The following is a 21,275-nucleotide window of genomic DNA, read 5'->3' as shown; positions in this document are numbered from 1 at the left end:
TATGGTGGGATATGCGATTCTAGAGGAATCCAATACTATGACAAATACCATGATATAGAGTGAACAATGACACAGCAAGTAATGTAACTAACATTACGTTAGCATGGTTGTAGGTTATTTTAGTAGTGGTTAAATTTCGATCCACGGACCCCAACTCGCTGCACTTCGCGGCCGGAGAAAGCTTCTCCTGGAGAGGAGCAACTAACACTGTTGGCTGGGGTCCCGTTGCAGCTTGAGGGAAACCAGCTACATCCCAGCCTCATACATCAAAAAACACGGGTAAACACCACTTTCTGACCTGCATTAAGCATTATAATGGTCAGTGACAGACTGCTGGGTAACAGTATATGACTTTACATGAAAGATCAAAGGTGAATTTTCTGTTTACAGTACAATCTAAATCTAATCTCCCGATCATACTGATAACGGCCATTTAATCGGGTGATAACATTCGATCCCGCTGGAATAAGAAATTTCTTTGAGCTTTCATGGCACAGAATTGAAGGTATATATTTGAACAATAATTAACTGACTAACTAAATTGAAGAATACGTCACCTGACTTTGACGGCACATCAAAACATTGCCTTCTAAAATCTAAATCCCCCAAACATAATAGTATTCAGAATATTTCAGAGCCACAGCCACCCTCTTAGCCCACACAGATGCAAACACAAACAATTCACTGGCACTGTTAATACAATATAAATGACAAAATACAATAATTCAATGTGACCTTCGCTCAATAAATACTGGTAGTTGGGAATAATAGCGATGATAATAATAATATTACTTAATTTTGGGGAAGTGTCTAAAATGATGCACTGAACTTCAAAGTCATTAAGGTGAAATCTGAGGGTAAAATTCAGGGTTTATGCCATTAAAAATAATAAAAAGTGAATAATATAACTATTGACAACTAGTAAACATCATTGAAGTTCCAGCAATTACTATAAATCTGGGAAACATACTGTACAAACTATGGCCTATGGCCTAAACAAAGAAAAATTACTCTGCAGTGTACTGTGGGCTGTCACACATTGGTATATGTGTGAATGTGTTTTTATGAAGGAAGCGCCCTCTCATAGTGACACCCTGCAATTGAATGAATGCGGGTGTTTACAGTGGAATCTAGACACACCTTGTCAGGAAACAGGGGGGGGGCTCCCAATGGCTGGGAGTTGGCTGGAAACTGGTTCCCAGTCGGCTGGCAGCCACGAGACCTTTGGTTGGGAGCGGAAATTCTGAGTGGCTGCCACTGTAGTTAGCATTTTTATTTGTTTATGTTGTTTGTTAGCTTGTTAGCTTGTAGCTGGCAGTAGCTGGCACAGCGTTAGTGGTTGTGAAACATACATAATAACTGTTACGATGTTACAGTGTGTTCACATTGTTATTACGTAGCGTTAGTAGATAGAAGGAAGCTCCGGGTTCCAGTTTACATTCTCTACGCTCACATAGTGCAAACTCTCCTCTCTGTACTGACAAGTCCGCTGTGTGCTGAAGGTTTCAGGTTTCTTTGCTGGTGGCGTTGCGATTGGCTTACGAATTAGTGACGTCCCAAATCATACTTGCCCGGAGTACATTTGAATCTCAGATTTTAGGGAAATGTACAGACATCTCCCCCTTCAGTAGAGGAATGTGAAAACACCTCTCTTGTGACAAGGTAGAAGATACAAGTCAGTAAAGTCAAGGTCTGACATTTTAGGGGACTTAAACATAAAAAAACACATTTTGAATGGAGGGGTACTTTAACCATTCACAAGAGACAAAAGCCGTTATCAAGGTATTTGCAGTGTTTGACCCTGCCCTCAGAGCTCACTGTGGGGCTCACTGCGGAGTGTCTCTGCTTTTATGACACTGTTCATTTTGTCTTAGGACACAGACAAGGTGAAAGTCGACTGCACGAGCAGTGACTTGCCACACTAATATATACAAATTTTATAATCAGTTAGCTTGTTTTGGAAATATATTTTGGCTTTTCATTCCCAGTTGCTACAGTTCATTTAGTTGGACAAGACTCACATTCTCAGCTGCATGTCCATGATACCGCTACCAGTGAGTACACCTGTATATTACCTTTTATAAATACATGTAATTCCTTACCTTAATACATCCAACCTATTTCTCTAAAGCCATTGTCCGGCTACAACAACGTACAGTACTGGGCTACATTTTAAAGATGTACTTAGTGTGATGATTCAAAGCACTCACTCAAAGTGCTTTTTTTGAGAGATAATCAAACATTTGTAAAACCACACTTAGCAACACTGCTAACCTCTATGACTGATTTAACAAATTCAATAAACAGTGCGAATACCCTTGTGTATTGTGTTTCTGTCATTCTAGCAGTTCGTCCAGTAAGCCACTCTTGCTTTAATATTTAATTCAGGAGTCCTTGTGAAAGCAAACTTACCCTCCAGCATAGACAGCAGCATGACCACCATATCTTTCTGCAGATCCATCAGTTCCTTCAGTAACTCAATCTGACTGGAGTCCTGAGGTGAAAAAAGAAAGAAAGAAAAAGATGTGTTAAGAATTTCCCAGCCATCTACACTTTGTTTAACTATTTCAGAAAGAACAACCTCAGAAAAGCTTCTTGCATTGATACTTTTCTGTGTGAAATGAATAATATTTTATGTGAACGTGAAGGAATTTGGGGCCAGTGATGGCTGGTTACTAAAAATTCGAGGAAACATTGTTTATCATATCCCCCTTCCTTCATAAAAATCTGCAAATTAACATTTTTTCCAGCCTTTACCTATGGTCAGAAAGCGGCCAAGATGAGGTTTCTTCACAGGGTGGCTGGATGCGTGTTTGCTGCCTCTCATTGGAAGCATTTCAGCCATGAGTGAATTTTTAAAAAGTATTTTCTGGCTACATTAGGTAGTTGACAGTGGAAATGTGACAGGAAAAAAGCGAGAGAGAGGGGATGGCATGCAACAAAGGTCCATGGCTGGACTCAAACTGGGGATGTTGCAATTACAATGTCAGCATCTTAAACCCCTAGTCCACAGAGGCCCTAAACAATGACTTTAACTCACCTGAGACAATTTCATCTGCATATGAGCGAAGACATGTAGAAAACCAACCACAGCGTCCCACAGTCGACTATGGGCCAAACTCTGCTGGTTGCCAGTACACGGACCCTACAGCACCACCAGTCACAATCGCAATCACATAACAACCAACAGTTACCTTTACTCAGATGTTTTCCTACATGGACATATGTGAGTATTTGCCAGTTACAGCTTACAGATATTGTAGAATATCAATGTCATGCTGCTTTTCAAGCTGTCCATTACACTACATAGTAGAAATGATTTTTAGGATAATTTATTCTTGTCATACCCAAAAACGGACAACAATGTCTTCTGCCAACACAATCCTTTTCTTATTATTATAACTGTGACTGTAAACATTTCCTCAAACTCTGCCTCAAATGAATATTACCAGAAGTAAGGAATCTCTCTGCCTTACTTCACTTTAGCATCTGAATAAAGCAACAGCTCACTGCGGTGAAAAGGACTTCTAATAATTACTATTGACTAATTATGACTGCTTCAATTTGGATTATTTAAGACCTTTTCATCAACTTTTGAGAATACTCTGAGAACTACAGGTGTCAGTTAATTCTATATAACAGTGACTTCAATTGTGATAACTGCAGTGTCTTCTTGTACCTGGATGTACTCTGTCAGTGTATTGAAAACCTGCTTGGCCACATTTATTGCCTTGGAGAAATTCCTCTGGCCCTGCTCATCAATAACATCTTTCCCAGAATAATACCAGTAGAAATCACTAATAGACTCCTGGAGAAGAGTGAAGAAGGGGGGTAGGAGGGGTGTGGGGAGGGGGGTCAGACAAGAAAAAAAGACAAGAATGAGACAGATTAACTATGAATAAATACATTGAAGATACTGTTATTAACAATAGTAGTAGATTCAGTAGAATACCACTGTGGAAGAGAATGTATAGGCAAAGTGTAATGGATAAAAAAAGTAATAGAATAAAAATCGGAGTAAAACAACAACAAGCGTAAGGAAAAAAGAGAAAAGTTGAAAAAACATTTTTGAACATCTTGCATTTTGTTTTCATAGTTTTGGACATTTTTTGCCTCAGTTATGAAAAGTTACAACAGGTTACTATTTCACACACTCGTTAAAAACCAGGGACTTGCTTTACTCCAAGGGCACAGAGCATAGCACAAAGACAGCACTGGTGAAAATTACAACTGACATTATAAGTGCATCAGACTCTGTACTTGTCTTGTTAGATCTTAGTGCTGCGTTCGACACCATTGACCATCACATCCTATTACAGAGACTGGAACATGTAATTGGCATTAAAGGAACCGCACTAAGCTGGTTTAAATGCTTTCTATCAGATCGATCTCAGTTTGTACATGTTAACAGTGAGTCCTCTTTGCCCGCCAAAGATAGTCACGGAGTTCCACAAGGTTCTGTGCTTGAACTGATTCTATTCACCTTATTAGATTAGATTCAACTTTATTGCCATTACACATGTACAAGTACAAGGCAAGAAAATGCAGTTTAGGTCTAACCAGAAGTGCAATAAGCAAGTGCAGGATATAAAGTACATGCAGGATAGAGCAATATTATGAAAATATTTTACAAGTGGTACTAATGACATTATATACAGAAGAAAAACACTCCATAAACTTTCATTGTTATGCGGATGATACCCAATTATATCTATCGATCAAGCCAGATGAAACTAACCAGTTCGCTAAACTTCAAGTATGTCTTAAGGACATAAAAACCTGGATGACCTGCAATTTTCTTTTTTTCTTTTTTATTGGTGAAATAGAGTGTGACATAAACATAATAGACATAATGGACAGACATACGGACAATAACAAAGCACCTACAATGATGAATGTGAGGATATAATAAGAGGGAGTAAGTAGAGATTAGGTTAGATTAAGTTGGGTATGTGTTGGTAATGTGTGTGTGTGTGTGTTTGGATGTTAGTATGAGAGGCAGTGTATCTGTGTTTAATGATCCTGGGCAGTTAGTGTGTAAAGTGGACATAGTATTAATGTTATAGTGATAATAAATTATGATGTTACAACAATATCATTATAACAACAACAACAATAATAATAATAATAATAATAATAATAAGAGAATGATAAAATAATATGATAATAATATAATATTATAATAACCAATAATTACATTTATACAGCAATGAGGAGTGAGGCCAGACTGGTCAACAGGCTTCCCCACCCGGCCCCCCAGCAATACAACCGGAAGCCCCAGTGGGAGGCGGGGGTCATTGGAAGGGAGGTAAGCCCACCAGTCCCCCACCAGAGCCCCCCGCCGCGCTGCCAGAGGGCCAGGCGGGAAGCCACCGCCAACCCCCCTGCAGCCAACCGGCCCCACACCCCATCACAACTGTTTAACAGTTAAGATAATAAAAGTAATAATAATTGTGTAAAACAATAAGTAAAAAAAATTGAAAATAAATAAATAAATAGCCTACTTCTATTAGAGAGCAACAACAATATCTTAATGTAAGGAATGAATGATAAAACAGAGCGAAAGAAAAAAAAGGTGTGTGTGTGGTGTGTGTATGTTTTCTTTTGGGTGTGTGTGTAGGTGTGTGTGTGAGTATGAATACACTGTGTCATGGGTATGTGTATCCAAGTTGTTTTATTTGTTGTTTTGTAGTGTCTTTTTCCCCTCTATTCTTTTTCTTCTAAACTAAAATAAAGGAAAAAGTTAAATAACAATATACATAAATATTTTTTTAAAAAGGGGGGGAGATGAAAAACAGAAAACAGAAAGGGAAAAAGCAACAACTAATAATCCATCATGAGTTGGGGGGGGCAATCAAATAAATAAAGTAAATATTAAAAATAATTATATTGATAAAAACAAATAATTCCATCAATAATGACAACAATAATAACAACATCAACAACAATAACAGCAGTAATAATAATCATAATGAAAATAATGAATATGTGTGTACATGTATAATTGCTATATGAGTTATGTTAATAGAATAGAAATAGAATAGAGTTACAGGCAGGAGAAATTTTTTATAGACAAGCAGTCAAGCAAAGACAAAGCAATAAAGAAGTGACAAATAAATAAATACGCCTGTACGCATGGTGACTGGGACCTGTGGTCATGTGGTCATGTATGTGGCATTAGTTTTTGGGTGAGTTATATTTTGAGTTTAGATGAGTTAAAAATGTGTTCCAGGTTTCATTAAACACTGATATTTTGACTTTGCTGAGCTGTTGTTCTCTCTATTGAAATATGTTCTGTAGGCCGACCCAGTGAGAGATATGAGAAGATTATTTTCTTAGTGATAGTTAGAGAAATGGCTAAAGGCTTTCTATATTTAACAGGGAGGGCGACTTGTGAGATGTCTCCCAGCAGGCAGAGTGACGGGGATAATGGGAGAGTTTCTCAGTAATTGCTATCCAAAGGGAGTGAACTGGTTGGCAGGCCCAAGTGGCATGAAAGTAATTGTCTGTGCTACCCAAAGTGCATTGTAAACAGATTTCTGTGTCAGCCAATCCCATTTACAACATTTTACTTTGCGTAATGTGGGTTCTGTGGATAGTTTTAGATTGTATAAGTTGCAAATTTGTTGTGGCATGTTGATATATATTGGGCAGCAGGATCTGTCCTGTCTCCTTCTCCTAGGAGTATCTTTAATTTTGAGAGAAATCTGAGATTACAGAGTTGAATTTGTTAAAGTAAACATTCCTTATTTCATTGAATGTTGTACATTGTAGATGGAAGAGCATCTCTGTCTCAGCCTCACCTGTCGAACAGTGACCACATATTTGGTTTTCTTTTGGTTGCCAGGGTTTTTTGTGTCTTCCTTTTTCGATTGCCAGTTTGTGGCACTGAGCCTGTACTTGGTTGGGATCTGTCTCTGCTTTCTGTCTCTGACAGCAGAGAGATATTCAGCCAGTTCATCGTCTCTTTTTAGGGCCAGATAACTTTCTGATCTACTTTGGCTTTTAGTTTCTTCTTTCCAATGTTCCAAATAGGTGTCTTTACATTGTGTTATAATTTGGTTTACTCTGATTGGTGTTTGGAAAGCAGTGCTGTTGTGAGACTGGTCACAGTGTGTCTGAGAGGGGGCAGTTAATCTCAGCACCAACTGACATAGGGGACTCTTTTCTGGGCTCAGCTCTTGGGTTTGGAGGGCTTTGGAATGGAGGGTGTCTAGGTGCTATATTTAAGGTGATTAAAACATTTGAGCGCTTTCTTTTGAATGTTAATTATCAGTGGGTATCTGCTTAATTCTGCCCTACATGCATTTGTTGGTGTTTTTCTGTGTACGTGTAAAATGTATCTGCAGAATTCTGCATGTAAAGATTCTGTTGGATGTTTGTCGGGTATAGCTATGATGACTAAGTGGACCCCAGACTTCACTACCATACAGCACAATGGGCTGGATGACACTATCAAATATTTTTAGCCAAATTTTAATTTAGAGCTCTTCAAGCTTTTTCTTTTAGTGCATTCACTGCCATGTTGAAACTCCCTGCTGATGCTCTCTCTCTCTCTCTCTCTCTGATGGCCGCCCACCATTGAGTCTGGTTCTGCTCGAAGTTTCTGCCTCTTAAATGAAGTTTTTCCTTGCCACTGTCACCAAGTGCTTGCTCATGGTGGGATTTGTTGGGTCTCTGTAATTAATATTATAAAGAGTACAGTCTAGACCTGCTCTATAGGAAAAGTGCAATGAGATAACTTCTGTTATGAATTGGCGCTATATAAATAAAACTGAATTGAAATTGAAATTGAAAGCAACATTCCATTCAGCTATACAGACAGAACACGTTCAATTCAACTATTTTCTAAACCATGTCTTTGGACGATAAAGTGAACATTCACAAACTGTTCCTTATAATCATAAACTGCATTGCTTAACTGCAAGTCTGCAAAATGGTGGATACAGTTACTTCAACATAAAGCAGAAGGTGGCTCTGCAAGACGATACAGTGCATGGTCTGTTCAGTGGTCTGCTACTGTGTCTTTTTTGTACTGGGGGGCTGTGCACGGGTACATGAATCCAACTTGACTGGCTGAGAAGATATATTCTTCTTAAGTCAAGACAGAAAGAGGACTGTATGACTCAGTGAAGACTCATTTAATTTCAGTTTCGACTTTGTAAAATACATCCCTTATGAACCCACAGAAGTGAACAAAAGAAGCTAACCTGTACTCTGAGGAGGTAGTCAACAGTAGAGATAATGATGTTGACAGTCGTATTGTTCCCTGTTTGTGTCCTCAAGTAGTTCTGGAAGTCTGAAACAGGATATCGCAAAATATTGCAATTTTGCACTTGTAAAAAGTTCTCAATAAATACAGTAGTGGTAACATTTCATTAAAATATTGCATGACATCAGAATAAAATCTTCATAGAAGCTTATGGTGTCCAAAATATAAGGGGTCATCCAATAATTTTTTCAAACTGCAATCATAAAGTCTTTGTGAGGAAATGGCAGTTAAATAATGTTGTCAGCTCAACAATTTTAATAACTGGAGTGTGGCTTGAGTTGGAAGCCAGTGGAATGTTCTTAGATTCTCCTCAGACAAACAAGCAGAGCCACTTTAATTTTATCAGCATAAAAAATATGGTGCAACCCCATAATAAATATGGACCAACACTATCTATTAAACACCTAAAAAAACACTAGTATCACTAGATCATTAGTACATTTACCCAAAATGTAGATGCTCAGCCATATCCCTAGAGCGAATCAGTAAGTAACAGAGAACTTGCACACACACCTGAGTTGTGTCCTTCACAGAGCAGCTGCAGGAAGCGGAAAAGGTCACAGGTAAACTCATCATCCTGCATGACCTTCTCACCTGGCCGGAGAGAAGAAACACACACACGCAGGCGTACATGCACACACACACGTACAAAGACAGACACACATGCAGACACACATATGCACAAGCACATACATAGGTATGCACAACGTTCACACGAGAACACGGGCATGTGCAAACACACACATTCATATAAACAGACACACACACATAAAGAAAGTCAGAGAACAGAGGAGACAAAAGCAGACAACATAGAGGAAAGAGATAGACAGACAAGAAGATGGAGAGTGAAGAAGTATTAAAAAGAGATGGTGCTAATGTGAGGAAATCCCAAGTGTTTTCTTTCAGTCAGTGAAAGGTGTATGGCCACACCATTCTTACCTAACACAAACACACACACACACACACATACTCTTGGATGAGCAGTGGGCAGCCACAGCACTTGGTGGTGGACTGAAGTGGATTGGTTTTTAAACTGCAGCATTTTACAGTCAGGACTGGATTATGGCTATTTTCATGTGTTCTCAAAGCAGATTTGGTTTAATGAAAACTTGTTGGTTGCTGCTTGTCATTGTAGATTCTGCATAGATTACAAATACATTGAGGACGTTGAGGACAGCTGCTCTGACTGTGCTAAAATGCTGCTTTGAACCATGGAATGCAAAAGGAAAAGAGGGTCAGAAAAAGGAAGATGAGACACTACACAATAACTTATACAGTAACATCAACAGAAACATTAACAGAATACATCCATACAATATGACAACAAACTGAACAGCGCTGAGGGAGGAAAATCTGTAGGTCTGAAACAAGACTGAAAGTGCAGTTTTCTTTTTCCTTTTTAATGCAGGCAATTTAGTGAAAGTGCAGCATTTTCCTATCTATAGATCAGTCCCGCCAGGATGTCAGAGGTTTAGTTTTACTTGTGGCCCAAAATGACTTTTGTTGATGTCCACTTGTGTAATGCAAAACAAAAATGGATCTGACTGCATATGCTAAAAATATCATAATTCAGTTGTTATTATGGGTTACTTTGTAGTAACAGGTTACAATTTATCAATAATCATAATACATAATAACTGCTAGAAAGATTAAGCATTTATGGTGTTGGCACGGTGCAGTGGTTAGTACTGTTGCCTCAAAGCACAAACATCCTGTGTTCAATGCAGAACCTGTCCATGGTGTACCCTGCTTCTCACCCAATGAGTGCTGGGATGGGCTCTAGCCACCCTATGACACTGATAAGGATGAAGGGGTATAGATAATGGATACATGGTTTATAGTGCATCCATCCTTTCATTTTCCATCCATCACCTATTCAGGTGAGGGTCCCTATGGCAGCAGGCTAAGTAAGGAAGCCCATACATCCCTCTCCCCAGCCATGTCCTCCAGCTCTTACAGGGGGATTCCAAGTTGTTGGCACATCAAATATGCAATGCCTCCACTGTAATTACCCAAACTCATGGCAATTGGTGAGGAATACAATGTAGATCAACTGATAAACTGAGATCCTGTACAATACCCACATCCACCTGTCAATCTCCCACTCCATTTTTCCCTTACTCATCAGGGTAAGATGGAGAGAAAACTAAACTCCCACATTTGGGGCAACAACTCACTCCAAAACTCAAAGGTGGCAGTCATTTTGAGTTGCACCATTTTCTACCAGAGTACCATGGCATCATACTTGGTGGTTCTGATTCTCTTCTTGGTCACTTCACACTCAGTTGCAAACCGTCCTAGTGTGTGTTGTTGGGACTACTGGCACTCCACCACTGAATGTTGTGGGACTTTAACTGAATTTTTATCAGCATTCCACACTCCTGAGAGCCATTGAATGCAGCATTCCAGCCACCACTGGTCAGTCTGACCTGTGACCCCTGATGTCACCAGGTCAATAAAAGGGGTCAGCGGCCACGGTTCTGTTCTTTTTCTCTGCTCTTTTCTCCGCTCTCCTCTCCTTGGAGGTCAGTGTTACGCCGATCCACCGACGAAGGACAAAGGATTACGGCTGCACATGAGGGCCTACCTTTGCCTTAAGATTCCTGTTTAGCTCCCCTTTAACCGAGGCAGCCACAAAAGTGCCTGCGCAAGACTCCTGCAACAATAGTCAGCACCAACATCTGCCACACACAGTCTGCCAGCTAACTTTAAGAACTGACTTTGAGGAGAACCACACACGGAGTGACCGGGTCTTCCATCTGCACAACGGGCTGCACAGCACGGACTTTCCTTCAATCTGAACCAACTCTTCCCTGCCTGGCTGATCCAACGGAACCGCCAGATAACAGCAGCATGTTCAAAGCAACTGTTCTTCCTTTACGGACTGGTAACGTAACCACTGAACCTATAACTGGGCATTGCATAGCTTCACATAGCTTAACAGTGTACTTGGCTAAGCACAGGACTATGTTACTTTTGTGAATGTATATGTATTGATTTGGTTCATTGAGTTTTATTGTTGTGTTTTCACTGTTAGGTTATTTTGGTAGCCTCATGCTAAGTTGATGTTAGTGATGTTCACACAGACACAGGGTCTTGCATGCAACTAACTATCTTCTTTCTAATCTGGCACAGTTTATCCTACACAGTTCACACATCCACCCCAATTTGACTTTAACAGAGCCACACTCTAACATACATGGCCTGGCAGCCATTTTGAGTTAGATTTCTTTTGCTTTTGCTTTGCATTTTGAATTAACTTTCTTTGTCTGACAACATGCGGCCTCGGCAATAGCCGCCATTTGGGATCCAAGCAGCTATCTTGGATCACCCATACACACACACACACACACACACAAACACACACCCCTTTGTTCTGTAGTTTAGTGCATTTAGATTTAGTCTTCATATTGTGTGTTTTTGCTTTGTTTATCTTTAAATAAATGCTTGTGTATAATTATGCTGATTTCTTTAATTTTGCGCAAGAGTGAGTAATTTGCCAACCTCTGCTATGTTGAACTCCAAATCCTTCAACCTACTAGCTATTGGTGGCTATGGTGGTTATGGTTATTAATTTAATTATTAATCTGAGTTCCAAATTGATAGTGTAGTGTATTTTATGAGACTCGATCAATTAATTGGCTATCATTGCTCTTCTTTAAGAAGAGTGGTGCCCCCGAGGACTTTAATTAATTAAAGTTATTATTTATGATTATCTTTGATAATTTTGATAGTGGACCAGATGGCACATAGTAATGGCATAGGCTTACCCAGAGAGGCTCAGCAGTGTGATGCTGTGATAATTGAAACACAGCCTCCAGCCAACTTCTTTTAAAATGGGAACCACCACCCCCATCTTCTAGTCCACAGCCACTGTCCCCAACCTCTACACAATACTCAAGAGGTAAGTCAAACAAGAAAGCCTATCAGTATCCAAAGCCATCTGCATCTTAGGGGCAAATTTCATCCATCCCTGGTGCCTCGACTACCTCAGTGACGTCAAAAGGAAATGGGTAAGGCTTTCCCCAAGTCATCCAACTCTGCCTCCTCCACAAAGGGTGTGTTGTTTGGATTCAGGAGTTCCTGAGAATGTTCCTTCCACTACAAAACAATATTCTTGTCAATGCCAGCAGTTCACGTGCCCTGCTTAAGACAGCCTGGGCCTCCCTTCTGAGTCGTCTGATAGTTTTCCAGGACCTTTTTGAGGTCAACAGAAAGTCCTTCTCTTTGGACCCCCCCAAACTACTCCTACACCTGAGCTTTTGCTTTAGGAGCACAGAAGCTGCAGTCCTTCTGGCCTCAGAATACCTATCTGTTGATTCAGACACTTGGTTAGTGCAGAAGGTTATATTTCTGTAAATGTCCTGTAATTGTCAGCAGCTTCTGGTTTTGAATAAGATTTTTATATACAAAGCGAACATAGGGTAATTTGCAAGATTCAATGGGAATTTGTGTTAATTGATGTGATGGCAGGTCTTACAGTACATTCCTAGATGGACTGATATGTGGTGTGGGTAAATCTTAAGATTTACTCTCTGAAAAGAGACTTTAACAACCCCAACACCTGTTCTCCAGTTATTGATGCTATGGCAATAAAACTCAGTATTGAATATTTTTGTAGATATGATAATTTGTGTTAAATCATTAGATCACAACAGCTTATATGATATGATATCTTTAGAATTTTCTATAATAGCGAGTAACCTAACACTGTATTTCTTACCAAAACAGATATCGAATGTTTTTTCGATGACACTTAATTTGTTTCTAAAATTGTAAGAATAAGCTGAAAATACGATTTAGTGATTGTGTAAAGGCACTTTCAGGCTTATTCCCAACACAATGATAAACCAGATGAGGGGAATAAATTTTTCACAGTTGAAAAAAAGAGACCATATTAACTTGTTATTCTTATTATTTTAACAGGTTAATCTCTGCCTATAAATTAGGATTATAATAAAGACAAACTAAATATGTGGTGTAGTAAAGGCACATAAAATTTCCTCTAGTCCATCAAAAACTCTAAGGTTGTAACACACAATATAATGCATGACTTCAACTACAGCCAAATCATGAATTTAAAATACAATACTGGGGTGAAAATAAGTCAAAACATAAAATCATAAAAAAGGGTTATTCAAATTAAGTTTTTTCACGTAAGCAAAACAGTCATGAAGGACAAGTACACTGACTACAGAACACATCTCAGCCAGTAAACAGAGAGAAGGGAGGAGGGAAGGAGGAAGGAAGGAGAAAAGGATCAGAGTTCACCCCCCTCCACTCTCAGAGCAGTATGGCCAAAAACAGCCACTTTAAAGTGCAACACTTACAGAGAAAAAGAGGAGAGGTTGACCAAACAGAACAGATGAAAAGGTGAGAGATGAGAAATAGACAGAGCTGCAACTACTGGCTATTTCTGTTTGGGGTTTTTTGTGTGTGTGGTTTTTTTTTCAGATTAATCTATACATTAAATACTTAGAAATCTTTGAGGATACACATTCATTAACATTACCCTGTCCTTAAAACTGTTAAAATGTCACTTTGTTTGTACTAATACTGAATGTCCTAATCTTTTAATGTAAGATCAATTGTAGTATAAAAGTTGAATAAATCACAATGATATTATTTTGTCCACCCGATTTACATCAATGAGGGTAGGCTATAACACCTGTCTGTATAATGCAGTACAGTTCAACTGCACCAAAAACTACATCCTCCAAAAATGAAAACCTCTCTAAAACTGAACATTATAATCTTTATGAAGGGAGGATTTATTGCAGGACAGTTGTATTAGATTACACTATAGCTAGGTGTATCTAATAAACTGGCAACTGAGTGACAAATTGATAAGACTGTATTAATCCTTGTACAAATTGGCTCATTTCACATTATTTCTGCAGACAAGAGAGGTAATTGATAGCTTTTGGCCACTTGGGGGGAGCAGAACAAGCTATAAACCTAAACTGGCATAGTATGACATCATAAATTTATATGCCAAACATGTTAGCAAACACTTGCCAATCATGCATTCCAGCAGACACAGAACAACATTAGCATTCATGTGGAGTGGTGTTTGTGTCCACCTGATGAATGCCCAATATTCACTCTCTGTTTTGGTCTCCATCAACTCCTGAGAAAAATGTGGCTCTTTAGCTGCTAAATGCTCCACTATGTTCACCAGCTAGAGACTGTTTGGTGCTGTGCGGGTAGTGCAAAGTGGGTTTATCAGCTTTTTCACTGAAAACAGCTGCCTGCTGCTGGAAACACCAAAATGTTGATGAGAGCTTCATTATGAGCGACTCCTTTCATATTACATGTACTCATTTGATCCATTTGTATCATAAAAATATTGATGAGTGCAGCTTTAATGGAGGCTTAATCTACCATTTTTTTGTTTGGTATTTTTTTGTGTTCATTGCAGCCCTGAGAGAGTGAGTCAGAAAAAACAGAGATAGTGGCTGAGAACACAGAGGGGACTGTACACTTCACAACAGATAACAACCAGCACAATAACCATCTCCATTACTAAGACAAAACAACCAACTGACTTTAGGTTGACCGAGAGGGTGGGGGTGTAGGATGAGGGTGGGGGAAGGTAAATAGTGATATTAGTAATGTTTAGAATGTGCCAGATACTGTACAAATCCTGAGAGGGAGGCATACATGGGTTTTGTTTTAGATGGCAGGTTGTGACAATACATCTACACTTCTACTACTTCTGCCTGAACATGTCTGGATTTTTAAATCTACATGATATATACCAGCAAGGCGTCATAATATCATCATCGGTTGGCTTATTGTGGAAGAGAATGACATGACACATTTTACATAAAAAATCAGAAGTGGAATAAAACTTTAAACAGTATAAAAAGACCAACTACAAAACCAACGAGAGAGCGAGTTATAATTGGCCTAACAACAACAATAAAATTTAAAAAGATTAGAATGGTGAGGGGTAAGGCAGAAAAGTAGCTACAAGCACAGAGCAAGTAAGGACAAGGTTTGAAGGTCTACACTCAGGACCTGGACAGAACTGACACAACAACTAACCAACCAACCAGTGAAAGAGAGAGAGAGAGAGACCAACCAACACACAAGAAAATGGCAGGAGGCATAATTACCACGCTCATGAGTGATGACTGAGGAAGGGAAGAAAGTGCAGTAAACCAAAATGAGAAAAGGAAAACAGGGGGAAGAAAGAAAGAGAGAAAGAAAGTAAGAAAGAAAGAAACAAAGAAAAAGATTACATATAGGGAAAAGAGCTTTGAAAATTCCGAATTTAGTTGTTTGGTCAACATGGAACAAAAGTAGTGTGTCGACAGAAAACCTGTTCAGCTCAGTAAAACTCAATAAGAGCTGTCTAAAAGAAAATTGAACACCAAGCATCCACAGTGAACCTGTTTTGGTAATAGGGCCTTTTTAAAAGCAGGTTACAGTGATTACTTTGTATTTACAAGTGGAAATTATGAGTAGAAAAACATCATCAGCTGTAGTTAGTGCCATGACCTTATGCTGTAATAGGTGCAGTAATGATTAATACAAAGTCAGTTTTAGTAATTACTGGTTTAGGGAGAGTTTTTTCTTCATTCTGCTCATACAGGGATGGACAAAAATAATAACACCTGTTGTGCAATATAATTCAATTCAGTAAAAAATACCATTATGAGCAACATTGTGAGCTTTAAACATGCAGTATTTATTGTAATTTGTATTTACTTGATATTTAAACAGTCATGATCTACTTGTAGTGAGTACCAAGGAATATAGTAGTAATATTAATGTTGCAATGACTGGTACAAAAAGAAGTATGTAGTGACAGTAATCATCTATAACAGGGGTTATAAAGACCAATTAAACATTTCTAAGCCATCATTTCAAATATACTTTTGTGAAAAATGAAGACCACAATCCTCAAGGAATTTTACATGGTTAATGATGAATCTGTAGGTGATTAACAAGGCCTATTTTGGCATTAAAGGTTGCTGTCAAGTGGAATGTCTCAAATTAAAGCAGAGTAGGAATTTCCCCCCAGAGAAGTGGTCATAACTAACTTAATGCACAAGTAAGTCCTCATGCCTAAAAAACAAAAAAGTACACATTTAGGGACCCCATGCTCTGCAAACATGGGGAGTAAAATATTCATGTATAAGTGAGGTAAAATGAAAGACTGAAAGTCAGAAATTTCATATACTGTAATAGAATAACTACAGATATTCACCTTTTTTTAAACCAGAAATTACTCAAAACAAACTTGTAAATCCTAGGTAATGCACCAGTAATTACCTATTATTATCCAGTATTTAGTCAGTTTGCAAGTTATTACTGTATTTTGAAATGTAGTACTACAGAATATGAAAAACAAAGGAGAATGTTACACTGTTCTAGGTTATCTACATGAAGGTAACTGATTTGAATTTTGATAGGTATCCGTATGCAGTCTAAAGGATGATTGTGAACATTTGTAACAAATGTATACACACCAAAGATGTTTCAGACAAACTACAAGCACATACACTTGTACACTAGGAATTCATACTTGATAATGCATGTCAACAATAGGTAGTACTGCATTACCACTTGATAAAAATCAACAAAATGCTCAACCAAAGTGATGACAGGATGAATGGGACAAAGCAAGATAAAGAATGATGATTTGAGAAGGATAAAAACAACCTTCATGTATAAAAAATAACAAACAAGATGTGACACCCAAGAGTATACTTCTCCTAGCACAACTACTAAAATGATCACCTTCTACAAGGTTCAGGGCTGGAGACCACTCCAGGACCTTAGAATTGACCTTTTAGTCTTCCACTATGAAACCAATGGTTTCAGCAAGCAGTGCCCTCTGGATGTTTATAGGTAGGTTTAAATGTACCATCCTTAGGTTAATTAAAGTGACATTCAAGCTTTTTACCTGCACCTGGTGAAGAAAAGCATTTTAGTATCAACATACCGTACTACCGAAAAAGAAATATTCATTGAACTTTTCTTTCTATTGCTATGACCATTCAAAAATAGAAATCAATGAGGTGTAAACATAGTGAAGCTTACCTGATCCCTCCTCTGTTACCATTCCCAGTCCTTCTGCTTTGTTCTGCCTCTCAAATGCATTGAGATCCAGAACACTGAAACAAAGAGAAATGTGTATTGTGAATCTCCATTATTTTGTGCTCCCGTCACTGACCTTCCTCCCCCCTGCAACCTTGGCCAGTGGCTGAGCACTGTTTTGTTAATTACTGTACGTAAACACCTGAATTCAACTTTGTCCAGAGTGAAAGCTTCTTCTTAGCCAATCTTGAGGTAGTGCTGTAATAAATAAGAGCACCCCACCTTCCTTATTGAGGTGACGTAGATTCAGCCTATTCAGCGCAAAATACATAATGGTGTTGGTATATGCACATTAGTAAAAACTAATGATCATACCAAGCTAAGTGATGAATCCAAAGATAAGGCTGAGTTTCAGAAGTGTCTCCTTAAAGGAACGCTTATTTGCATTTTCTGTGGACGTTCTGTCTTTCACCACACTTTGCAAAACACACTGCATTCTAACGGCTCGATGACACATCACCATTAGCAATTTTAAAAAATGGCTAAAGCAAATTTTAACTGCACCAAGATGGTCAGGGACAGTCAAAGATATAACACTGTAAGATCATAACAGATAGTGTTCGACATTTATTACTGAAGGGAATTCTGATTTCAGACTTTAAACCCCCCCCAGACAACTGCCCCTCCCCCAGCTATTAATGGATTTTGTCACTCCTTTTATTATTCTTTGTCTTACTTCTATTGGATGGTGGATAATCATGCTCTAGTTTTGTATAAGTTCCCATAATGTTTTGGGGTGATGTAAACAGGAAGCATAATGTTGCCATGGATTCAGTGAGTTATGCCCATGGATGTACAGACAACTATCACTGGATTACTGTGATACTGAAGAAAAGTTATAAGGACCTCTTTTTTCTATGAGTCCTAATATGATTTATATCCTTGGAAAGTGGAAGTCACACTGAATCTAGAAATATGTGTATCATGTCTGTGTGTTGAGATTTGACTGAGTTATGACACTAAGTGGGATTTTTGACACATTTTTGAAGCAGCAGCAGTTTGTAGAGTTACCTGCATGACTGCATCAGACCAGCCAGACTCTGAAAAAAGCCCACATCCTTCTTGTCTTTCAGATAATCCAACATTTTCTGTCAAAGAGACAGAGAGAGAGAACGATGAGATATAGTAGCAGGTAACATACGGTCATCCGTCATTAAGATGAAACAGCACCTCTCTGACAGGGTCTCAACAAACACAATCCTCTTCACAGGAATACTGGATGGGATTACATATAATATATATATATATTGACAGTGTCAAGAAAAACTGAATATTATAGGCAAAAAAGCTGTATTGGACTGCATTTAAATTCACTGCTGTACCTAATAAAGTGGCCACTGAGTGTATAGCCTTTCAAATACAATGCAAACAGTAACAATATTAAAAATCCTAATAAAACTGGCTATGTACATGACAGAAACAGAAGTGAGTGAACACTGAGATACCTGCTGTACAGTAGAGTTTCCACCATTGAGAATAGCTATGCCCAGCTTCAGAGTAGAGGCCACCATGGGACCCATCTCACCTGGTGAAAAGGAACCACACACGGAGAAAACAACTGGACATTTGTCCCTTATCTACCACAGTGCAGGGTCATTCCAAAGTCATTCCCTGTCTCATCCAACAAAGAATCAATGCACTTTTACATTTTGATAGCTTAGCCCCCATTCTCACGCAGAAGAGTGTAATGAATATAGCAATACAATCAGTCTGTATTCTTCAAGAAAACTGAGGACAAGAGTCCTAACGATATTCCTGTAATCCCTTCATGCATGTGTAGTGTGGGTGACCATTCAATTAATCATTAACACTGTCACTGTTTAGTCATTATCAGTAGCATTTATCCTGTAAAAATATATTTGTAATCATTTTTAGTTTTTAATTGGGGAAATTATTATTCACTTGAGGTGAGGACTTGCATGGTTACAACTGTGCGACTTTCAGATAGGCTTTGGAGTAGTAGTATGTGAGCACCTTCTAACTCCAGTTTGGAAAAATGCTACTTGTTTGCTGCCTCCAGCTTACACCTACATGCATAAACCTGAGCACTGTAAGTGACTATACAGCACATTCAATCAACTACTAGTATTATACTTTAGTAGTTATAGTATATGGCAGAGTGACAGTATGAAGTGGGAGGCAGGACCTTCAGTGAGTGAATCCTACCTTTGCTAGCGCTGATGGTTTGAAGCACCATCTCAGCAGCTCCACGGTCGTGCAGCCGTGCCTGCTGATACAGCAGCTTCTGCTTCTCCATCTCTTTCTCCTATTTATGTGAAACAGGACACATGTCTGACAGGCAGCAGCATACCATTATTGCCAAGACCATCATGGAGACAGACAGAGTGACTGATCACCTACTTCAAAACTCTTCACTTCCTCTCCATCCTCATCCTCTTCATCATGGCAGCTCTGAGGGAGCGGAGAATGATAAAAAAAAGAGTTACATGTGGACGGCAGAGGGATAATATGTTGCAAAAGGAAGAATTAACATTAACAATATCATCATCATCATCATCATCATCATCACTATCATCATCTTGTGATAAGCTAGCTAATTTACTTGATGAAAAAGTTGCTATTACTGGTATTCAGTAGCTGGTACCTTAGCCATGATGTCAGCATAGGCCATGTAGAGATGATCCTCATCCAGTTTACTGTAACAGGAAATACACGCACACACATTAGCACAATTTAGCTGAACATGTTTTATTATTTAAGCTGCGTTAAGCAATTTAGGGGGGTTTTATCGCAGCATTGACTCAAATTACTCTGGTTATGTGAGGGGTCCGCTGGCACTGTTGATCCCACGGAAAAACAAGTGCAGCTGGATACAACTTTTAGCTGCTTTAAGCTATTTATTTTTATTCAAACATGCCAGCTGGAAGCAAACCATGAGCAACCTCCACCTGCCCAGGAGCTCCCAAAAAGCAACTGCAGACTGGTACCCGTCCAGTGTGGAGCAGCAAAGGACGGTGATAAAGAAGAGACTGCTGAAGGGAGTTGAACATGTAGTAAGTCAGACAGATCCAGATACTTTTCTCAAGAGCTGGCAGAGATAAAACACTGGTAAACGTTGGCCGGACGTTTGACTGGTAGCCAGATAGAAGACTGCCCTTTTTAACTAGATGTGTAAGCAAGCAGTTGTTTGATAACATATTAACTATAACTTATGTTAGTGCAGAAAATACCTCACATTTGGTAGAACCTTGTATTTTACATATATCTACGAGAACCCACCACTTCTCTGTGAGGGCTGTTCTGCTGAACAGCTGAATGAGCTGATGCAGTGGATCAATGTGTTTCACCCCCTCCTCTTCTTCAGATGGCTCCTGTTCACCTGGTTTCTAAAATCACAGGAGACTCTGTGATACACACTGAAAAAAACATTAGCCTTAAGGACTACTTTTCCTCAAAGTAGAAGAAATTTTGCGAAGGATCATAATAATTCTACTTGTTTCACATTTATATATAATGTAACTTACAGCGAGGTCCTCTATGAGTTTATCTTCAAAGTAATGTTCCTCTGCCTCAATCCAGGACTTCTCATAGCCCTGCAGGAACAAGTTGACAGCCCGGTGCCTAGATTGGTGGAGATACGTTAGGAATAAAAACTTAATAATGTCTTTTTATGGTCTTTTTTTGCAATACAAGATACAAGATACACTAGATGTACAGTACACACACATGCACACTCTGTATTTCCTGTATGCGTGTGGTGCATAACTAACCTGGGCAAGTTGTAGAGCGGAGCCATCCTGAAGCAAGCAACCACTGCTCTCTTCCTCTGTTTGGACAGAAGTTTGTGCCACACAGCCTTCTTACTGCGCTGAGGATGTTCAACCTAAACACATAAACTGAACCACTCAGTACGGAAGACTTTCAGTTGATG

The 21,275-nt window shown here is 38.9% G+C and overlaps 1 protein-coding gene across 1 annotated transcript in view; it reads right to left on the bottom strand.

The window, feature by feature from the left end:
- ryr2a (ryanodine receptor 2a (cardiac)) overlaps positions 1 to 21,275 on the bottom strand; it is a 275,757-nt gene that overhangs the window by 24,109 nt on the left and 230,373 nt on the right. Inside the window, 15 exon segments of the mRNA XM_044179528.1 lie at positions 2,413 to 2,494; positions 3,041 to 3,145; positions 3,680 to 3,808; positions 8,211 to 8,299; positions 8,786 to 8,866; positions 15,394 to 15,411; positions 17,327 to 17,400; positions 18,395 to 18,471; positions 18,829 to 18,908; positions 19,550 to 19,649; positions 19,745 to 19,795; positions 19,989 to 20,040; positions 20,624 to 20,730; positions 20,869 to 20,965; positions 21,115 to 21,227. Of these exon segments, the coding sequence (XP_044035463.1) occupies positions 2,413 to 2,494; positions 3,041 to 3,145; positions 3,680 to 3,808; positions 8,211 to 8,299; positions 8,786 to 8,866; positions 15,394 to 15,411; positions 17,327 to 17,400; positions 18,395 to 18,471; positions 18,829 to 18,908; positions 19,550 to 19,649; positions 19,745 to 19,795; positions 19,989 to 20,040; positions 20,624 to 20,730; positions 20,869 to 20,965; positions 21,115 to 21,227 (1,255 nt within the window).

The sequence above is a fragment of the Siniperca chuatsi genome, linkage group LG20 (genome assembly GCF_020085105.1).
Source record: "Siniperca chuatsi isolate FFG_IHB_CAS linkage group LG20, ASM2008510v1, whole genome shotgun sequence".
Classification (NCBI taxonomy): domain Eukaryota; kingdom Metazoa; phylum Chordata; class Actinopteri; order Centrarchiformes; family Sinipercidae; genus Siniperca; species Siniperca chuatsi.
This window is presented reverse-complemented; position numbering and strand designations above follow the sequence as displayed.